Raw genomic sequence first — 21,198 nt, 5'->3', positions numbered from 1 at the left:
AACGCTGTCACTTCATTAGATGTGAAAGAGAATAAAACTTTGGGGCAGTGTTATCTAGGACACTCCAAATCCTTGGTAGCTTATTCAGAGCTTGAATTTGAACTCAGTTTGGTGTTCAGGGGACCTGTGTGCACAGGGAAAGATGTGCAAGAAGGTCCTCTCTCGATCCTCCCCCACCACGGGAAGACATCCAGGGACTTCCCAGCTCTCCTCACTCACCAGTAAAAGTGTGGGACTGGGAGGCTGCCCCTGTACAGAGCAGGAATTGAGTGCTGCTGCAAATCAGTGTGTTTGCACTGTGGTGTCTGAACACTGTTTTGCACTTAGGAGATTTATTTCTCAGTGGGTAGAAGAGCTAAAAGATTAACAGATGAACAAATATATTGAGACAGCCAGGACATCAAAGAAATTGGAGAGTCACTGAGATGCAGGAGAGCTGGAGAGTCACCTGGCCGTGTTCTTAGGAATTATTTTATCCTCAGATTAGCTCAGCTGTCTTGGGGTTTGGACACATCCTCTGGTGAATTTAGCTACATGATTTAGGATATAACTGGCCCCAGCTCTCTGCTGCTCCTCCTGAGCATCCTGCCTGGGGAGCAGAGGGAACATGTGCCTGCATTCCAGGCACTGCAGCACACATCCTGGGGGCTTAGGGCAAGCAGAGGGTCCTTTGTTTTTCAGGGCAAACACCAGCCTGTGAGGTACAGCAAGGGTGAGAGTGTACTGTATCCCTGGGCAGAAATCTCCAGGGAAAATACGGGTCAGACAGCTTTTTGTCCTCCATGTGATCTGCAATTCAGTCAGGCAGGAAAAAAAAATGTGAGTTACAGCAATCCTAACCTCAGGTTCCTCATAGAGGAACCAGCTGAGGGCTGACAGTAGTGGAGGGAATCAAAAGAAGGTTTACATAGAATGTGGGTTCCCTGCAGGAAACAAAAAGCAGCTCAGAAGGGTTGTACAGAGGCTGCTAACCGAGACCATGCTCATTCCTTGGGCCACATATGCCTCAACTGCTCCCTGAAATTTAAATTTAGTTAAGTCAGCCAGGAAATTATGGATGAGTTTGGGGTCTGGAGGGAAAGATGTTCAAAAGCAGCAATATGAAGACACTGAAAAAGAGGGAAAGTCGTAACTTGAAAAGTGCCACACAGAGGGAGCTGTGCCTGTGCTTTATTGAACTGTTGGCTGCAGTAAATACAGCTGAATTCCCTCAGTCTCCCATAATGTTGTCTCAGTACCAGCAGGAGTCCATTTAAGAATACACTTACTTGCACAAATGATTACATTTATGGAGAGCAGAGAAAGAGCTGATGCAGGCAAACCCTGAGAGCTGCCCAAGAGAGCTGGGGGTGGTGCTTTGGTCAGTGCTGCCAGCCCAAAACAGGCAAAGCAGAGGAGCTTCTGTTCTAGCCCTCCCATCTACTTCACCTGTAGAGGCCAGACTCTAGATTTGTGATGGTACAGTAAATAAATGGTCATAAAATCAACTAAGAGGATATTCCCAAAGAGAGAGAGTTGGTTTTTTATTACCATTTGCAATGCAGAGAGTAATGAGAGACTGTATTATAAGAAAGAGACAAGTATAATAGAAGACCTAAAACTGGATGATGAACAAGGAAGACTGAACCTTGTGCTTCTGCACTTTACAGCATTAACTCCAATTGCTGAAGTAAAAGGTCTGGCTGTGTAGCAGTGCTGTTACAGGGCTGTGCAGTGTATCCATGGTTAGGAGCAGCTGAAGCTGTGCAGAGCACATGGTCATGCCTGGTGTGATGCGAGCCTAGGACAGGAGACCACGAAGTCTGGGGTCTTCAGACTGATTGTTTTCATTGATTTTCTTGTATCCCTAAACCCTTCCAAACCTCACATTACAGGAAATCAGGAGAACTAATTTATTCCTGCTTGAAGAGTGGTTTGAGGAAGAGAAGCACTCGCACTCCCTGTGTAGGTACTCGGCTTTGCTGATACCCCGTTAGCACTGATTAGGGAGAAATCTGAACTAGAAGTAAGAGCAAGCTGACCATGGGGGCAGCTTTATTGTCCCTTTTCTCTTGGCCCAGCATAGCAAAGCTGGCGTGGAACGTTAGCAGATCAGATTTGTGGTGTGTTTCACCACACTGCATAAACGTTTTCCCCTGAAAGCAGGTGAGAATGTGAACATCAGCAGGGTCTCAGGTGCAGCACAGCAGCCTGAGCAGGAGCACTGAGCCCACGGGGCTGTGTAACCCCTCTGTGTTGCAGGCTGGAGTCGCCCACGCGCGCACTGGTGATGGAGGCTCCGAAGGGCATCGAGATCAACGCCGAGGCCGGCAGCCTGAAGGCCACGTGCAGGACAGAGCTCAGGCTGGAATCCAAAGATGGAGAGGTAAGTGATAAAACATCAAGCCCTGCAGCAAAGCCAAGCCAAGCCAAGGCACGGATCCCCTGCAGATCCGTAGCCGTGTGGGTCTCCAAGCTGCTGCGTTCGAGGTGCTGGTATGAAAGCTCGGGAGCAATGGGCTCTCCTGACTTCAGTGCTGCTCACTCTGATTGAACACATCCCATGCAAATGAGGCTCACTCCGTGGCAAAGGCTGATTCATTATTTTTAAAGTGCATGGATAATAGCATCTGTTGTTCCAGCAGATTTATGCAGCCGTTAAATGCACAGTACTCCTAAATTCTTTGTTCCCATGTCACGTTAAAATAAGATTTACTTGGCCAACATAATTAAATCTTTTATCATATATTTTTCTATAAGAGGAGCTTAATTCACTGGTATTGATCTGAAAAGCTTTTGTGGCTGATGTTTCATTCTGGAAAGAAAGAGAACATTAGAAGACACAGGTTGTTGCACTGGAGAAACTTCCCAAGGGGAAGAGAGAACAACTAAGACTGATAACATAGAGCAAAAGTAAAATAGGTGTTGAGTTAAGCCTCTTCTGGTGTCACAAAATTATGTGGGCACATGGTTCTTATCCCCCCCTCCTGCCACAGTGATGGAAGACACCAAAGGATGTAGCTGAGGAGCTCCTAGTTTTTTAATTGCAATTTCTGTTATTTCTAAACATTTGCATTTTAAGACAATCCAAACCTAGATCATGGGTGTTAGCAAAAAAAGCTCTGAAAAGTACCAAAAAAACCCCCTACCTAATACCCTGAGATTGAAATCCAAGGCATTTCACAACTTCAAGCAGTCACTTTCAACACTAAGCTGCTTTTAAAATGATAAATTGACCTGTATCTTGCAGGACATGAGATGGTTGGATACTAAAACTGGAGATTTTAACCGTAATTCCAAGTGCTGTCAGTTGCCTCCTATTATTCTGGGGTTCAGGTTATTTACTGTGTTCTGGCTGATGTCAGAGCACTCCCCTGCAGCTGCCACGTGTCTGAGAGTTGCCACATGTTGTTTGCCTTATGTTGGTTTGTAAGGAGGAATTTAGGTCTTGTTACAGCGTTTCAGTTATTTTTAATATACACAAAAGTGTTACACATCTACATAAAATATGCATAAAATATACATAATGTATACATAAAACATACATAAAATATACATAAAATATACATAAAAGTCCGTGCTGGGAGCCTGCAAGCATAACTGGCAATGGGATCACGGTGTCAGAAATCCTGATGGAGGAGCAGGGTCGTTGGATGGGTGTGAACCATCTGTGCTCCCCATCTGATAGTGGGGTGCCTCTGGTTGGGTCACTCCAAACCTGGGATTGGATTCCTGGGAGGTGTCCCAGGAAGTTATGAGCCGAGAAAACACGGTGGGTACCTCAGCAGAAACAAACTGGAGCTCGTGGTAAAGGCAGATAATGTGCTCACCCAGATTTGTGTCAGACTTTCCCATCCTAAAACACTTCCCTACCCAGTTTTTGTAGCTGCTGCATTATCTGGAGGAAGCTTCTTTAAAAACAACATCAGAAAAAACAGCTCTCCGCTAATTCTCTTTCTTTTTTTTTTCCTCTCTCTCTCTCGCCACCTCTGACTTCAGATAACGTTGAATTCTGCAAAAATCAAACTACCTAACTTGCCTCAAGGATCTTCCTCTTCTGCAGGGTCCAGGCAAAAAATCTACGAGCTCTGTGTGTGTCCCAATGGGAGGTTGTTCCTGTCTCAGGCAGGCAGCAGCTCCACCTGCCAGATAAACACGAGCGTCTGCCTTTGAGAGACAATTTGCAGTGGGGCATCGCAGGCAGCACAAAAGCCAGTTCTGGTCTCACAGATCCAGCTGCCAACTATTTTTACTAGAACACAGAAAGCCTATCAAAGACTTTTTTTGTGTGTGCGCGCGCGTGTGTGTGAATATATATATAAAAAATATATATATAAGATATATATATATATATATCCTCTGTGTAAAACGATGTTTCAGTACAAGGAATCCCAGGGTGACCCTGTTACATTTGTGTAGCATTTCTCTCTTTCCCACACCAAAATTTACTGGTACAATCTGCAGAATTGGATCTGATGCTCCCCTGGACCCTTCTGTATTAATACAGTGCAGTGATCACCCCTCGTTTTTGATCATGTTCTCAGAGCAATGGGATTGCTGGCTGGGCAAGACCCTGGAACCAATGCAGACCCACCAGCATCCAAAGGGAAGAGAAGCATCTCTGATGATTTTTGCGCCATTAAATCAGTGGCATGATAAATAAATAATTTAAAAAACAACAAAATAGCCAGATGTGCTTGTGCTGATCACTTACAGTGATCCAAGATACCTGAGGTTAAATCACTCTTTAATTACTCGTTAATTATCACCCAAAGCATGGCTCCCTGTTGGGAGAGATGGATGCACTCGGCCAGTAGAAGAGTCCAGACCTTTTTGCTGAAATAATAAATGTAATTTTCTGAAGGGATTCAACACTTGCCTGTGCATGGCCAAGGGTGCCTTGTGCTATTCAGGTGTGACACATCAGGTCTAACACTTATGTAAAATCATCTCTGTGCTGGCAAAACTGATGCTGTATTTAGTTATTGGAAGGAAAAAATTGTGGAAGTTGGACTAAATAGAAAAATCACGAACCTCCTTTGTTAACAGGTGTCCTGGATCACCCTACACACTCCCCATTAACACCTTTAATTTTGAACATATTTGGTGTGAAGGTGTGAAGATTTAAGATTTGGACATTGCCTAAATACCGGTAGAAACAGAGGAAATCAACTAGAAACTGAGAAAATCATAAAATTAAGTGTATAATGTAGGTGCTACACCAGAATTTTTGTCATCTTTTTTTTCAAGATATACAGTTCAGGGTCATTTACGTTTGGTAGAAACTGCAAATATCAGAGATGCTGACAATGAAAGACTTTTTTTAAGGATTTATAAAGATTGTGACAAAGCCAGAGTACTGAAAGGAAGGGCTTTGGATGCTGGTTCCTCTAGAATTTGAATCCCTAAAACTCTGTGGTTGAATCTTATCATGGTTGGATTTTTTCCTTATTTTAAATTCTAGGAGTCACAGGCAGGATAAAACACAAAAGTCTGATCTGATAACAATAAGAAGAGTCCAGATCATTGAATTCTGACCCATAATTTCATCCACATGCGTGTAAAAATCCTTTAAAAACCCAAATATACCAATTATGGCAAAAGTTTCCAAGTCGCAGTAAATCTCACGAGGACAGCAAGGTTTCTAAGCCACTGAGATGCTTTTGAAATATTACCTCATGTGCAAATAAGACAGATCTGTGCCCATCCCTAGTGATACCTAACCAAAGCTGGTATTCTTCAAGTGATCTTCAAGATAAAACATAGCTGACAGAAATCTTTAGAAATAATTTAGCCCATTCATTTTTTTCACAGCTTTTTGTGTATTTTCTTGTAGTCTTGAGAGTACCAGGATTTGATATTTTTTTTTCCCTTTTTTAAATGAACAATTCTGGCTTAATCCAAAACTGATTGGACTCAAAGAGAAGATTTCTATGGAGTTTAGGTTAGATGTGTTCCTGCCTAAGAAAGCAGCACTCCCAAAAAAATTTATTCCTGAAAGAGGATGGAATTATTTACTTCTATTTCAGTAATGCTTTCCGATGAATTAACGAATTCCAACTATTTGTTAATGAATGATTCCTGTAATTATTATGTCTTGAGTCAACGTTTGAATGCAAAGGGTCACCCAGGGTAACAATTGTATTGGGACACAGGTCTTTACCATCTCTGTTCAAAGAGGGGAATTGTGCCTATGCCTTAAGTCAATGCACTCAGCAAGGAGAAGCACATCATATTTATCTTGTTAATAAATCTAGTTTATTTGGGGGGAGGGGCAGGAGGGTGTCTTGGGAACTGGTTGTGCAACTTAAAACAGATACTGATGAAATACATTAAGACTGTAGGGGCACCTAGAATGATACAGACTTTTTTTTTTTTTTGGCCATGTTAAATATAGCAAAATACTGTGTACGTTACCTCTGGGACCATGACTGAAGTCCCATTCATAGTCCTACATTTACTGTAGAATTTTTTTCCTGTTTCGTTGAATACTGATCACGAACCTCACAGCAAGCATGGCCCAGTCCATAACCAAATCCTGTGTGAGCAGTTGGAAGACACGTGCTGCAGGAAGAGTTCCCTGTGCAGAAAACGAGTCAGATCAGCTCTTCCATCCCTGGGAGTATTCAGGTGGGTGAGGAAGGCGGGGCTGGACACAGGGACTGGTCCATCAGGGATGCTGCATCCTGGTTTCTGTGCTCCGCTCCGGACACACCGGTGGCTCAGCCCTCATCCCTGTGCCACCCTCTGGCTGCTCCGCTGAGGATTTCCATCCTAACAAATTAATTTCGAGTGGCTGCTTTTCTCAGCTGGGCTCTTGGATGAGGTTATTACCTTCTCATATCACAACAGCCATGAGACTGCTAAGGACATTGCTATCTTGGTGTGAATTTCTGCTGGGGGGCTGTTAGGAAATGACCTTAACATCTGTGCCATCACTGCAGATGCTTCTCTGAGGTGAACAAAGGGTACCTTAATTACACCTACTGAAATGAATTCTTGCTGTTTCAATATATTTTACAACCATGTTTCCATCTTAAAAAACATGAAATTATATGTTGTGTTGAAATGTGAGGAATTGTTGCTAGAAAGAATGAACCCTTGCAGGGACTTGTAGATCATTTGAACACCACTTGAGTTTTAAGACAGTGGTTTGGGCGATGCTGCCTGTGCTGTTCAGCAAGTGGCAAACATAAATACAGGCTGGGCAGAGAATGGGTCAGGAATGTCCCTGAGGAGAAGGACTCGGGTTGTTGATTGAGAAGCTCAACGTGACCTGAAGTGCACTCACAGCCCAGAAAGACAATCCTGTCCTGAGCTGCATCAAAAGCAGCCTGGGCAGCAGTCAAGGTGGGGGATTCTGAGCTCTTGTGACACCCCACCTGCAGTGCTGTGTCCAGCTCTGGGGGTCCCTCCATCAGAAGGATGGCGACACATTGGAGTGAGTCCAGAGGAGGCCATGAAAATGCTCCAAGGGCTGGAGCCCCTCTGCTCTGGAGCCAGGCTGGGAGAGCTGGGCGTGTTCACCTGGAGAAAAAAAGGCTTCAGGGAGAACTTAAAGCCCCTTCCAGTGCCTAAAGGGGCTCCAGGAGAGCTGGAGAGGGACTTTTTCAAGGGCAGGGAGTAATGGGACAAGGAGGAATGGCTTCAAACTGACAGCAGGCAGGGTTAGTTTAAATATTAGGAAGAAACTCTTGGCTGTGAGGGTGGTGAGGCACTGGCACAGGTTGCCCAGAGAAGCTGTGGATGCCCCATCCCTGGAAGTTGGATGGGGCTTGGAGTAACCTGGTCTAGTGAAAGGTGTCCCTGCCCATGGCAGGGGGTTTGAACTGTATGATCTGAAAGGCCCCTTCCATCCCAAACCATTTGAGGATTGTATGCAAGCAGAGCAAACAGGACTGTGTCTCAGATCCCAGGGGAAAAACGGGCATTCTGTTTAAAAAGCTGCCTCCAAACACATCCAGCTCTCTCACACTCCACAGTTTGTAGCTGGAGACTGTTGTGGAGTGGCTGATTCACCTCACTCCCTTCTCCTCCTGCCTTGCCCAGATATCCACAGTCACTGTACCTGTGTGGGCTGCTTTTCCCTGAATCCATTTAAACCAGAGCTTCCCTGCCTGGAATTTGATCCGTATGCTCTACCTTCCATGGATAAAATGCCAAAACCAAATCAGGGTTGGTGTATTTCATTGTGAATGGAGCCTGAAGTTTAGTTCAGTTGACCATTTGCTATTTGGGAGGTGGGGTTTATATCAAAGTGGTGTTTAGTTCTACCTTGCTAAGGCAAGGCTGGTGGTGAATTTATTTCTGAGGTCAGTGGAAGAGATGGTGATGACTTCATGTCCTGAGCTGGGAGCTGGGCAGGTAACAGCTGAGGGCAGTGGGAGCACTGCCAGCCCTTGGGGTGGCTGTGGGAACTGAACCACACCATGCATTGCAGCTGTGAGCACTAAAACCCCCCCCAAATGCTAGTCAAGGGACTGTGCCACCAATGTCAGGGTACCCGGGGCAGCCATGCAGGATTCATAAATGCATTTATGTATGGTGGCTCTTCATAGGACTGCAGGACCTTGTCCAATTTGCTGTAAATGTGACACTTAGGAGAAGGTCGGGAGAATGACAGTGCTCACCTGTGCTGGAACCTTATCCATAGGCAGTGTCATAGCTGAGGTAGGATGGTTCTTCTAAAGCAAAAAGACTTTGCCATTAGAAAGGCAGAGGTTCTGATAATGGCTGTACATCTGTATCCATTCTCCAAGTTTCTTTGTGGGGTTTTTTCGCTGTTGGTTTGTTTGGGTATTTTAGACATTTTGACATGAATTACCCAGTAGTCAGTGAAATGGGCAGCTAAAGAGTACAAGGAAATGTTAACACTAAGGGAAGTCATCAAAAGGGGAAGCCAGTAACTACTACAATCTGTATAAAGTCTCTCCTAAATATTCATTTTCAGCAAACTGAGTATGTGCAAGAGTGATATATATTTGGTTGCCTCAGTCGTGTGCTGTGAAACAACTGTGTTTTAGAAGGGTTGGGGTTTTTTTCCTCCTCTTACGGTAAATATCACATTGCACAAACAAAAAGTTTGAAGGCATAAGCCTAAAAATACAATCTGCAATATATGGTACAGCAAAACGATGGCTAAATAAAAAACCCTCCCTAGAAATTGCTCCAAGGTTAAAGAGAGATTCCTGGGGAACTTGTGAAGATGTCAGGCTAGCTCACATCATAACCTAATGAAAATTAGTTTTTGTTGTCATAAGATGCTCACACATGCATACAAATACACACACACACACATTGTTATACACTTGTTTACAACACAAGCCAATTTTCTTTATGTTTGTTCTTATGGCTTTAAGTTTCACATTGTGAAAGAGAGTGAGACAAAGACCAAAGACTTCAAGAAATTCATCCCTCACGCCTGAAATGCATTAACTTTAATGGTGCTTTTTTTGAACTGAGCAGGAAAAATGCAGGTGTATCATGAAGCTGCATTTGAGAGAATAAAGTGGCAGGAAGGCTCTAACTTGGTTAATGGGGAGAGGAGGAAATAATGTGAAAAATCTTGAAATGTGTGCAGAGGGCGAGGTTATCTGAAATTTGAAACGTGAAGAAATAGCCCAGAAAACTCAAAGACATCATCCTGGGCTGAAAGTATAAATAAACTGAGTAAATGGTGCCAGCTGCTCACTTACCTGCACTCGAGCATTAGCAGGGCAGGAGCTCCAGTGGCTGCTCAGTGGAGAAGAGTAACTGCTGCAATGATTTCATTTTAGAACTACCTACAGTAAAAACAACAACAACAAAAAAAAGAAGTTAGAGGCTGTGCTCTTTTTTATGGCTGACATTTTAAATTTCGAAATGTCATCATCCAGAATTCACCCCAGCAAGCGCTGGGCGTGTTCCTGCCGAGCTTTGCCAAGCACTGCTTTGGTGCTTTTTGAATGTGAAAATACCAGCCTTTTTATTGCCCTGGCTGTTCAGGAACGTGATCCTGGCAACAGTTCCATTTCCCCCATTTTAACCTTTTTTTCCTCAGCTCTGAAATTGCTGTGTAATGTTTTGGTAGCTGGTGTCCTGCTCTCAAACCCAGCAGCCCTGAAATCCACATTGTGTCACATCTCAGTCACACAGACCCCCAAAACCTGCATTTAGCAGTGGCACTGCCATAAAACTGGGGACATTCAGGTAAATTCTGCCTGGCAGTTGCTGTGTATCCACAGCTGATGTAGCCAAGTTTATGGCTGTGGGTGGAGCAGGGTTAAACACTGATGTGGTGGTGAGGTTATTCAAGCAAGAGTGGAGTGAATTAAACAAGGCAGGTAGGGGGGAAGGGGAAGAAATGGGGACAGACATCACCCTAATCACAGTAATGCAGTCAGCGTCTCTGTCCCTTTGCACTATTATACTTTAAATTAATAACATCCATTTTACTAAATATGGTGGCAATTATGCTTGAGCTTTTCATGGAGCTCAGTGGAATTACTGTCACTGAAACCACTTACAGCTAGGGCTGTTGAAGATTGCTGGGATGTTGTTTCCATCCACAATAACCACAGTGGCTTGGGGCTTGGATAGAAATTACAGTGAATAGGTAGTATTTAGAAAGCTTTTAAGTCTGCTGTGGTTGAGAGGCCCCTGGTTATGCACATCCAGCCCTGAGGCTTTATCATTTCAGCCTCTCTTGTCCTGCCACTTGAATTGTGTTGTGCCCTTGTGAAAGGCGACACACGGTATAAAGAATACAGGAAAAGATGGATATTTAAAGCTGCAGGATTTTTATCTGAAACAAAGAAGGAAAAATAATTATAGTGCCCCACTGAGATTTCCCATCCAAATCACTTTAAACTAGAAGTGCAAGTCCCTTAAAAATTAATTCACTACAAGTGTCATTCCTGCAGCAAAGTTAGCACTGGTGTCCCTCCCAGGAAATGTCTCACCTTATTGCAGCTGGAAGCCCTGTGGTGGCTGGGATTTTGGGCCACCAGCCAGGACTGATGGGCTGCCTGTTCAGAGGAAGTCAGATTTGCTCTGAGGTAGCTGATCTCCATGGATTGAGCTTTTGTTAGCTTTTAACTGGTATTAAAGAATAGGAGGGGTAAGTCCACTGTGAAGTGATATGTAATTGTATGTTTGCCTCGCATTTAGGTGGTTGAAACTTTCTGCCAGGAAGACAAAATATCAGGAGGAATTTCTGTGAAAATGTTACATTTACATTGTGCCACCAAATGCTTCAGATAAAACATGCAGCTTTAGCTAAACAATCTTTTCTTCCGAGATTAAAAAGGACTCTTTGGAGCCTCTCATCGGGTCCTACCCAAATGGAAAGTTTTACCATTTTAACATGTTTGTCGTCATAGGAACAGGCCCATTGCAAAGCACAATTCAAGTGCATCTTTGCATGTAACAGGAATTTTAAATTGCATTGTACTCTTACATTTTTTCCCCTTTCAAAGGCTTAACCACTGATAGGAGATAGAGCCCTCTGAAACCTAATTCTGCTAAATGCATTATCTCTTCCTAAAGCAATGCATGTCCTTCGGTCTTTTAAAAATTTCCTTAGAATGGAGTCCTTGAAACATCTTGAGGCAGGCTGACGCTGGAGAGCAGGAGAATAATTATTTGTGGGTGGTGCTATTTTTGCTGGAGCTTGGATTGTAGCTGAAAAAAATGTCGCTGTTAGAGTTTCTCCCACACTCCCTTAACTGCAAACCCCACCAGTCCCCCACACCAGGGCTGGATCTCTCCAGGGTGGCTGCCTTAGAGCAGGGAGTGATCTCCCATGCTAAACCACAGCCTGATAATTTTGTCTTCATCTGGGTCCTCCTCTGGCCCTGTGCACTCGATGTCAGTGCTGTCACGGATAATGGGACACCTTGGCAGCTTTAGTGATTGTGCAGATGGTACAGGTGATGTGTATCTGCAGCCCGGGTGGGATAAGTGATGGTGCTCCTTGTTGGGTGCTGTTCTCACAAGCCTTTGCCCACCTTGAGAGCAGCAACTCCTGGGGGCAGGCACTGCTGGGGAAATTGACTTTCTTGTCCCTTTCTGGGTTATCAGAGCGAGCATGGAAGTTAAGATGAACAAATCCTGCGCAGTAAGAGCATGCCAGAAACCTCATAAAGAGCAGATGTGAGCAATCACTGTCCACTGTGTTTGTCAGAGAAGGGCTGTGTTGATAGCATTCACACCTGGATTCCTCCCCAGGTCAGAGCTTTTCCTGAGCTGTGACCCAGACCTTGGTCTGGACCTGCACTGTGTGGTGGTTTGGGAGCAGGGAAGGGATTGACCTGCTGGATCTGGATTTTGCTCGTGGCTTTGTTTATTTTTTTTCCCCACCCCATATTTCAATTAGTTTCCCTGCGAGGAAATGCCAATAGAGTTGTCAATATTCACCCAAAAATGATCCGTGGAGGTAGAGCCAACAGCAAAACAGCACTCAGTGCAAGTCAAAGCAAACCCTGTTCATCTACAGCAGCAGCATAAAAGGCATGGACCCCTGTGCTATAGCAGTTGTCATCTGTGGTGGGAAAACACCTTGTCTGACCTCTACTCTGAAAACCACCAATGACCTTGATTGTGTAAACAGGACAAAATTAATTTAAAGTCTTATCACAGTTCTCATTACAAAATTCAGATTTGTTTGGCTTTTTTTTCTTTTTAATTTATGTATGTGTGTGGTTGTGTGGGAAAATATAAAGCTTTTTTGTATCAAATAACATCAATCCTTGCACACTCTATGCAAAATTTTGTAAGCATTGCAATAATGCTATGAATTACACAAGGAACTATTTTAACTTTATTACACTTTCTGTATAAAAAAAAAAGTTTGTATTTAAATGATTTCAACTGCAATCTTGTAAAATATATTAATAAAATAATGATTGTTAAGAAGGAAAGAGATGTTGGGGTTTTTTTTTTTTGTTGTTGATCACTGTAGTGATCCATTTCACAGGAGCAAGTACCTGGATATATTTATGCCAAAACTGCTGTAGAAGATGGAATGAGAATTTCTGTGAATTGCTGTTGGAAGAAAACCTGTCCTCAGCAAAACAAAAAATTTTGCCTTTGGGGAAAGTTGAGTCTTTCTTATATTTGTGGAATTTTTCACCCTTGTCCTGGCATTAGAGACTCACAGCCAAGACGTGTTGCAGGCATTGAGGTGCTGCCTGAGCATCCCAAACCTCTCAAAGGGCAGCACTTTCTGGTGGAGGGGATCTGGTGCTTCTTGTGCTCCAAACCAGCAGGAGCTCAAGGTTTTCCAAGAGGGACTGGAGCTGGGTACACACATCCAGGAACAGATCCCCACCTGCACACAGTGGAGGGAGCAGGAGCTTGAGTCTGCCTGTGAAAAAATAATAATTTAAAAGAAAAAAAAACTAAACCCGAAAACCAGCAGCCTGGACCAAGAAAAGAAAAAGAAAAGAGAAAGCCTCTTGGAAACCTCTGGCTGCTTTAATGATCCATCAGTTTTATTTTAATTGGCCAACTAATCAGCTGCTCATTGGTGACTCTGCTCGTGCCAGGCAATCACTTCTGAGGGCATTTTGCAGGAGCTGGGTTTTAAATATGAAATTGTTCACCCTGGATTTTGTCAGTAAATGAGAGCATTGATTGAGGCTCATTATCTGAACAAACAGCAAGATTTCAATCCGGGTGGAAGGTTGTCCGTGCCTTCCAAGCCCTCAGAGAGAATAATCCCAGTCCCCGCTGCTAGGACACAGCCAGAATCCAGGCTGGAAGGACACTTGTTTTCCAGTTTGCAGGGGCTGCTGCTTACCAGGCTCCAAATGAGTTCCCTCAGTTCTGCTGGGTGGGCACACACAATCTTCTGGTCTCTCACTGGGTCTTGGAGTGTTTGTCTTTTTAAAAAAAGAAAGAGAAAGAGAAAAGACATCTTTCAGCTGAACTTCAGCTGCAGTTCTTGGCCTGAATTTGGAATTTCCAGCAAACTGACAATGAAATAATTCATGAATTAACCCCCATCAAGGAGCACGTTGGCAGGAAGTTCCCAGCACCCCCATGAGATGCAGCTCTGTGTCACTGCATGGGCATCACCACCACTGCCGTGGCAACCAGTGGCCAGCTCCTTCCCCAGCACTGGGAAACTCCTCAAAACCTGCCTCTGAACGGGGTGGGATTTAAGCAGTGGGGAGATCTGCAGCTCAGCCTGAACAGCAGCATATTTGCAGTGCCCCCATGCTAGAAATGCTGGGTGCTACTCAACAGCAACAGCATCTTCACCATTTTTAAAGTCTGGGAAGCTGTAGTTAAAAACAGGATTTGGCTTTCAAAATCAGCTCCTGGGAAAATCATCAGAAAAATCAAAATTCTTCCCAAGTATCTTGCCTTTCACTTTTTAAGAAGTAATTCCCAACTTTTTTCCTTGCTTTCCTTTCTACCCCTACATGTGATTAATTGTTTCCTTTTTTTATCCTAAATAGCAAAGATAAACAAAAAAGAATGACCAAATAAAGAATCATTAAGATAAAATGAGTCCATTTCATACTCTGTAAAATGATAACAACTTCCACAGCTTAAAATTTTATGTGCAGCTGGGTTTTCATATTTTTCATCTGAGTTCAGTACAGACAAGTTGCTGCTGCTGAAGCTCAGTTGTTGAATTTGGGTGATTATTTTTTATTTTTATGAACAGTGGCCAGAAAATCAGCAAGGAGAACTATCTGTTTTGAACAGTTTTTCTCCAGTGCTATGACCTTGATTCTTCTCTCCTTATACTGAACAGAAAATTCTTACTCAATTTAGTGATGAAGGTTCAGACCTAAATAGCTCCAGTGCCAAATGTATCCCAGAGGAAAATTATATGGCCTCATTTAATAGAGAAAAAGCATGAAGTCAAGCCAGCAGCCAGAACTTGGCTCTTTCCTGCAGTCATTTCAGGATAAAAAGCAGAGTGTGAGTAGTCTTTAAATATTTGATTCACACTATTGGACTATTGTAATGTACATTACTGATATGATCTGCACTTATTAAAATTGGGGTTTGTGAATAGCCCTGCACATACCAGCACTGCTTCAGGCTATCACACAACCGGGCCTGTGTATCACCAGCTCTGGTATTTTCCCTTTCACACCTACGTGGGCATTTTTTTACCCTATCTTTGGGCTTTGCTTTCAGTCTCCTCAGCAGCACACTGCCTCCTCGCTGAGGAATGCACATCACCATCTGCTCTGCTCCATTTAGTGGGTGCATGTAGGGAGGGGAGAGGCACAAAACACCATTGACAGCTCTGGAATAACCTCCTTTGATTTGGCTTTCTGTTCCCCTCACTGTAGCAGAGCTGTTGCCAGCCCAGATTTCCCCTTGGAGCCCCCATTCCCACCTGTCCTCCCTGCACACTGCCTGGACATGGCAGTGCTGGATTAATGGTTGGAGACTTTAGAGGTCTTTTCCAGCCATAATGATCCTCTGACAGCCCTATTCCCGTGCCACCCCCTGACTCAGACTGTGAAACAGGAATATTTTAAATGACAGCATAACCCACGAGTACACAGGGGACACTAAGACTGCAGTGCTCCTTGGTATTTCAGCATGTTTTAGAGCAAAAACACTCATTAACTGGCCTAAACTCTACCTGCAACTTGAGTTCAGCAGCTGAGAGCTCCAAGCCAGCTGAAGGATGCTGCAGACGACTGAGATGGGATTTTACTCGCTGGATATGGGTCTTGCATCTGCTTTGCCAGATTGGGAAGACAAGAAAACAAACAAAAGATAAGGAAAAAAAAAAACTAAACAAAGTCCTTTTTGCATATTTTACATGTTTATACAGGGTTTAATGTGTTTGTGGGAACAAACCAAGGAGGCCCCAGAGCTGAGCTAAGCAGTGTTAGAGGTGGGCCGTGAGAGGGCTGTGTTTGCTGTAAGGCACACCCAAAAAACCACAACCTGCCTTGGGAAACCAGGGAGGTGGAAAACTTCTCATTGCTTTCCAGCATCATCAGGTTTAGAAATAATAAATGACTGACTGGGAAGTGTGAGTGCATATGTGTGTGTGTGCCTGGGACAGGGGAAGGTACATTTCTGAATAATTTGTTATTTTTCTCTCAGTTGCAACAATCTCCAAAAGCATTTGGGTATTACAATAAGCTCCAATCTCGAAAAGAGAGTTTTTGCAACATAATAATCCTGAACCATAGTAACTAAATTTGAAAATAACTATCAGCTGCTAGAAAGACATTAAAACATCTATAGCAGAACCAACAGGCTGCTGTGGGAGCTCTGCACACACTCACACAAGATTAACACAGAAAAAAGAAAGGAAAAAAGCACTGTCACTTCTAAGAAAACCCACAACCCACCACCTACACGATGAACTTTTAAGCACAGAGTGCAACATCCAATGAATTATTTATGAATTAATTTCCAATGAGCAGTTCAGCAGCCAAAGGAAACACAAACAGGCAGCGCAGCCCTGCCTGGGGTGACGGCAGGGGACACGGCAGTGCTGTTCCCATGGCAAGAAGACATTTAGCAGTGTGCCTGATGAGTTGCACACTAATAAAGTTTAAAACAAAAATCCAATTCCTAGCAAACACCAGGCTGTGCATTAGTATCCCAACATACCCTGTGACCCCACTGCACACTGCAGTGCCCGGGCAGTGCCAGGTGACAGACACTTTGCCCCTACCACACTCCTTTTCTGCTAACTTGTATTTAAAATACAATGAGCTGCTGCTTAAGGGTAATGATGGAACAACGAAATCAGGAGATATAAAGGCCACATCCTGCTTTTAAATGAATTCTTTATAGCTGGGCTGTAAAACGGGCTGTCCCTGCCTGGCGCTGGAATGGGCTCTGCACTGAGGGCTCCACACCAGCAGTGGCCTTTAGCATGACATTAAATTAATGTTTTGTGGGTCTTTTTCCTCCTCCTAGGCTGAGATGCCTCATTTGACTGTGGCTGCAGCTGAGCCCCCATCCTGCTGCTGTCACACCACTGTGTGCCAGGCTCTGAGGCTGACACTGCTGAGCACCTTCTTTCCCTAATGCAAACGTGGATCATGGGCACAAATAAACTTGGGTCGATTCCTGAATTGCATGCAGTAGCTCCTGAGGCAGGGACAGGGGAGGTGTTGGATCTAGCAGGAGAACAGAGGCAGGAGAGGCTTGAGAGAACCCAAAAGCAGAGCAGGAAGGTTGGCCTGGGCTGGGCTGGGCTGGGCTGGGTTGGCCTGGGCTGGGATGGGCTGGGCTGGGCTGGGTTGGCCTGGGCTGGGCTGGGCTGGGCTTGGCTTGCTGCAGCTCCCGTGGCATTGCCAGGCAGAAGCTGTGCTGGGTCACAGTTACCGGTGCAAACAGAGCAGCAGCACTTCTCTGATAGCTCCTGGCTGCTGCAGTTGGAAGAGCTTATAAATGCTCCTTTTTCTCATTCATATCCAGAGCAACACCAGAGTCCTGCCCAGTTCCAGGAGAGGGGCTGAGATTGCTGCTCCTCTTAGAGCCCACGCTGCTGAGCATGGTTTAGCTCACTTCTCACACTGACTTTTATAATGGTCGCTTTTCTGAGATTCCAGGAGCCTGGCATGGCAGTGCACAGTCCTGCCAGCCAGGTGGAGAATGGGGATTTTTTTGGCAGTGCCATGACAGAAACCCTGCATCCAGACAGCCAGAATTTTTGTGTGGGAAGCTCATCATCACATTCCCAGGTAAGTCTGGCTCACACTCTTGTAACTTCTGCATGATGGGGTGAAGCCAGAATATCTCAAGTGAGAAGTTGCCCTTTATCCTGTCTTCCACCAGAAAGACTGAAGGCAAAAGCAGAAAGATGCTATGATAGTTGAAAGAAGTTGACTTCATCTGAACCTGAACCAGGTGAAACATTTAAGACACCTGCCCAATTCAAATTCTGTTCCACTTTGGCTCTTGGGAGAAGGGAGCAGACCAAGCAGAGCAGCCAAGAACAGCAGAATCATGGGATTATTTTCCTGGTTTCTGCCTTTTCTTCCTTTCTGTTTTCTCCATTGACTTCTGGACCTCAAACCTTTTCCACAACCATTGAATAAAATACTTGAGCAGGACAAACCTGATGAACACAATGTGCCTAGGGGAAACCTGGGGTTTTGCCATTTTTGCAGGGCAAGGACACTGCACATAGAACTTGTATCACAGAGAGAGGCAGGAACACGATGAGCCAGATGGAAGCTGGTGGGGCCCAAGTGTCCCAAGGTGAGAGGTGGGTAGACACAAGCACCAGCTTCCTGCAGTGACTGGTGGATCTTGATTGTCACTTCTTTCCCTCTCAGTCATGAAGACCTTTGTAGCACCTAACCAGTGTCTGTCTGGGGTTTGGAGATGTCATTTGTTCCTGATGGGAGGACTGCCTCCATTAGCCATGGCATTTTAAGACATACCCACTGCCATACTTCTTTCTTCCTCCAAGAAGATGATGGAAGAGAGCAAAAAGGACAGCAGAAATAGTGAAAGCTCTGCAATGCTAGAGCAAGTTCAAGCAGTTCCCACTGAAATCATTCAGTGTTCTGTCCACATACAGATTTTCACTCACATTTTTAAGATATAAACCAGCAGGTTAAAATGGAAGGGCCGAAGTTTGGCATGATGTGAATGACAGTTTGGATCCAGGGTCAACTGTAGGCAGATTTGGCTCAGGAGAGCTGATGAGGGCCACTCCCTTCCTGACAAACACAAGGGTGAAAAAGCCACCAGGGCCAAAAGGGAAAGGCTATAAATAAATTAATTAATTAATAATAACAATAGGTATCATCACCATCTGAGAGCTACTGACCTCAGAATTATATTCTCATTCCTGCCTTGCCTGAGAACTGCCAGAAGGAGTTTATGATAAGCCCTAGAAGGTGCATAAATGGAGATGTCAGGCAATTCAGGGTAAACAATTCGATAAATTACAGTTGAGTTATTTGCAATTAAAAAATATTTGTAAGCTGATGAATTCCATTAACATTGCATGGCCTCTATAAAGTGACGCCTAACTGCATATTAAAGAAGGACTTGTCTTTTTACATTTTCATCTTACCACATAAAAAATAATTAGGTGAGGATCACATTGCCCAGACCAGCAACAGGCTGGGAACTCTCCTGCACATCTTACAGCCCTTTGGGCTGCAGCAGAAACCTGGATGCAAGAGGAGAAAATGCAGCATGCTTGGGGCCACTGAGTTCCTCCGTCAGCGCAGAGCTGAGCTGATGCTGCAGTAACTTTGGTGTGGTGCACCAGGAGTCACTGCCAAGCTGCTGTAAAGTTACATGGACTCCAGCAGATACCTGACTGCAATTACTCACTCAGTTTATGAGAGCAGTGAGGACTTCAGGGTGGTGGTGTTTTACTGTCGACACCTGCACCTGAACAAAAACGTTAAATGCCGTGGTGACAGTGCCTAGGCTGCAAATCCAGAAACACTCCAGCAAACCCAGAAGCAATTTCTCTCTGGTAAAATCTAGAAAAGAATACACTCCCTGGAGGATCTGGCAGTGGAGTGACACTGGAAGTGTCCTGGCTTATTTGGGTTTGCTCTGTGCAGAGATTAAGTCGTATGCAATGATCTTGTGAAGTGCTCAGCTGGCTGCAGTTAGATAAATGGCCCATTCTAAATGATCCTCGCTGAACTGCAAAATCCAGCAGGCTGTGATTTCTTACCTTGGGTTTTTCTACACCCCTCAAGATTTCTAGCTGTTGGAATTTATCGTGTCCATGAGAAATTAAACATGGTGCATGGCTCTGTGGCAGTTTCTCTGGCTTCCCTCAACCCCAGGAGCCAAGTGGAGTCTCCTGGAGTCTCACTCCTTGTAGTGGAAAAGGCAGCAGAGGAATTAAAAAGAATTAAAAAGAAAGACTCCCAGAAGAATTAAAGGTTTTCCTTTTCTGGCTCTGGGACTGCTGTTCAGGACTTCACCCAGCATTTGGAGAGAAGATTGTTCTGCCTAGAGTAGAGTTCAAAAAAGTCAGAAGAAAAAGAAGATCCCTTCAGCCATGCCAGGTGCTTTAAGCCCAAAGCCAGGGTGTGCTGGAGGAGTGGGGGGAGCACATGGAAGTCAGAGGTGAGGCTGCAAAAGGCCTTTCTTCCACTTAGATTCCAGACCACACTGAGGCAGTCAGTTTTGGGTTGGGAAAAGGCTGCACAAATCACCCAGGAGGTGCTGGCAGTTCACTCATTGGAGCACAGGCTCTGCCAACGGCATCATTTGGATGTTTAAAGCCCTTGGCTCTAATTGTTCCATGCTTGAATAAACAGTGCTGGGATTACAGTCATTGTGTAAAATGGGATGGATTGTGTCCCAGTTCGCCTGAGAGGGGAAGGCAGTCCTGGCTCTGCTGGGCAGGGAGCTGGCAGCCAAAGCCTCTGACATCCTGACAGCTCCCTGCTGCGGCTTCCCTCAGGATGAGAGGGCAAAGGGAGGGTCTAAAGCTGGCTGAAGCACCCTCTCTGCAAATGCTCCATTTAAAGCCAGCTTTACCCAGCCTAAGCTGATGGACTTGCTGTCAGTTCTGCAGGGGGGTGGGAAGCCAAGGATATCTCTGTCCCCCCAGAAGGGAGCAAGACTCCTGTGGACCAGGAATAGTTCCCACTCATGCAAAGAAATACCAGGCTGGGAGTCTGGCAAGAGCAAGCCTGTGCTACCAAGACACTCAATTCTCACTCATCTCTTGCCTTGTGGTATTTGTTGTCTGTAATGTGTTCAGTGAATCCCAAGTAAATGGATGAATCCTGTCACACAAAAAGCCACAGGCAATGTGTGGAGGCCTGAACCTCCAGGTCTTCATCTTTGGAGATAAGCAAGTTTTGAGTCTTTGGAAGAACACTCTGACTACTGCTAATTATCACTGAAACCCTGGACATCTGCTACTGCATGGCAAATGTGAAGGCAGTGTCAAAATGGGATCACAGGGTTAGAAGACAGGCAAATATCCCTATTGTAATGTGAATTGGTATTTTGTTTCGCTAGTCCATCTTTCATGCACAGGAAGATAAATTGTATGGAATGTCTCCCTGGAAAGTACTGAGAGTCAAAAGTTAAACTCAGCAGACAAAACACATACAGAACTAATGAAATATTGGAGCAACATCCAACATCAATCCACCTCTGGCTCCTGTTTCCTTTCCCCTTCTGGCCAGGTGGAGGATTCCCTGTGTCCTTGTGCAGGGGAGAAGTGAGGAAGCAAGGAGTCAACAACAACAACAACAGTACTATCCCTGAAATAACAGTGACTTCTCAAGAAATGGG

General features: G+C 44.6%; 1 protein-coding gene across 6 annotated transcripts in view; it reads left to right on the top strand.

Moving 5' to 3' along the window:
• The window catches only part of SGCD (sarcoglycan delta), a 308,053-nt gene extending 300,560 nt beyond the window's left edge, over positions 1 to 7,493 (top strand). For all 6 annotated transcript variants that reach the window (XM_039559778.1, XM_019286107.3, XM_019286105.3 and 3 more), the window contains 2 exons: positions 2,242 to 2,365; positions 3,979 to 7,493. In XM_039559778.1, the coding sequence (XP_039415712.1) occupies positions 2,242 to 2,365; positions 3,979 to 4,152 (298 nt within the window). In that variant the 3' untranslated portion in view covers positions 4,153 to 7,493. The remainder of the gene's footprint in view (positions 1 to 2,241; positions 2,366 to 3,978) is intronic.
• Positions 7,494 to 21,198: the final 13,705 nt, after the last annotated feature.

Source organism: Corvus cornix, chromosome 13 (assembly GCF_000738735.6).
Source record: "Corvus cornix cornix isolate S_Up_H32 chromosome 13, ASM73873v5, whole genome shotgun sequence".
NCBI classification, from domain to species: Eukaryota; Metazoa; Chordata; class Aves; order Passeriformes; family Corvidae; genus Corvus; species Corvus cornix.
Note: the sequence above shows the minus strand (reverse complement) of the source record. Positions and strands in the feature narration are given on the sequence as shown.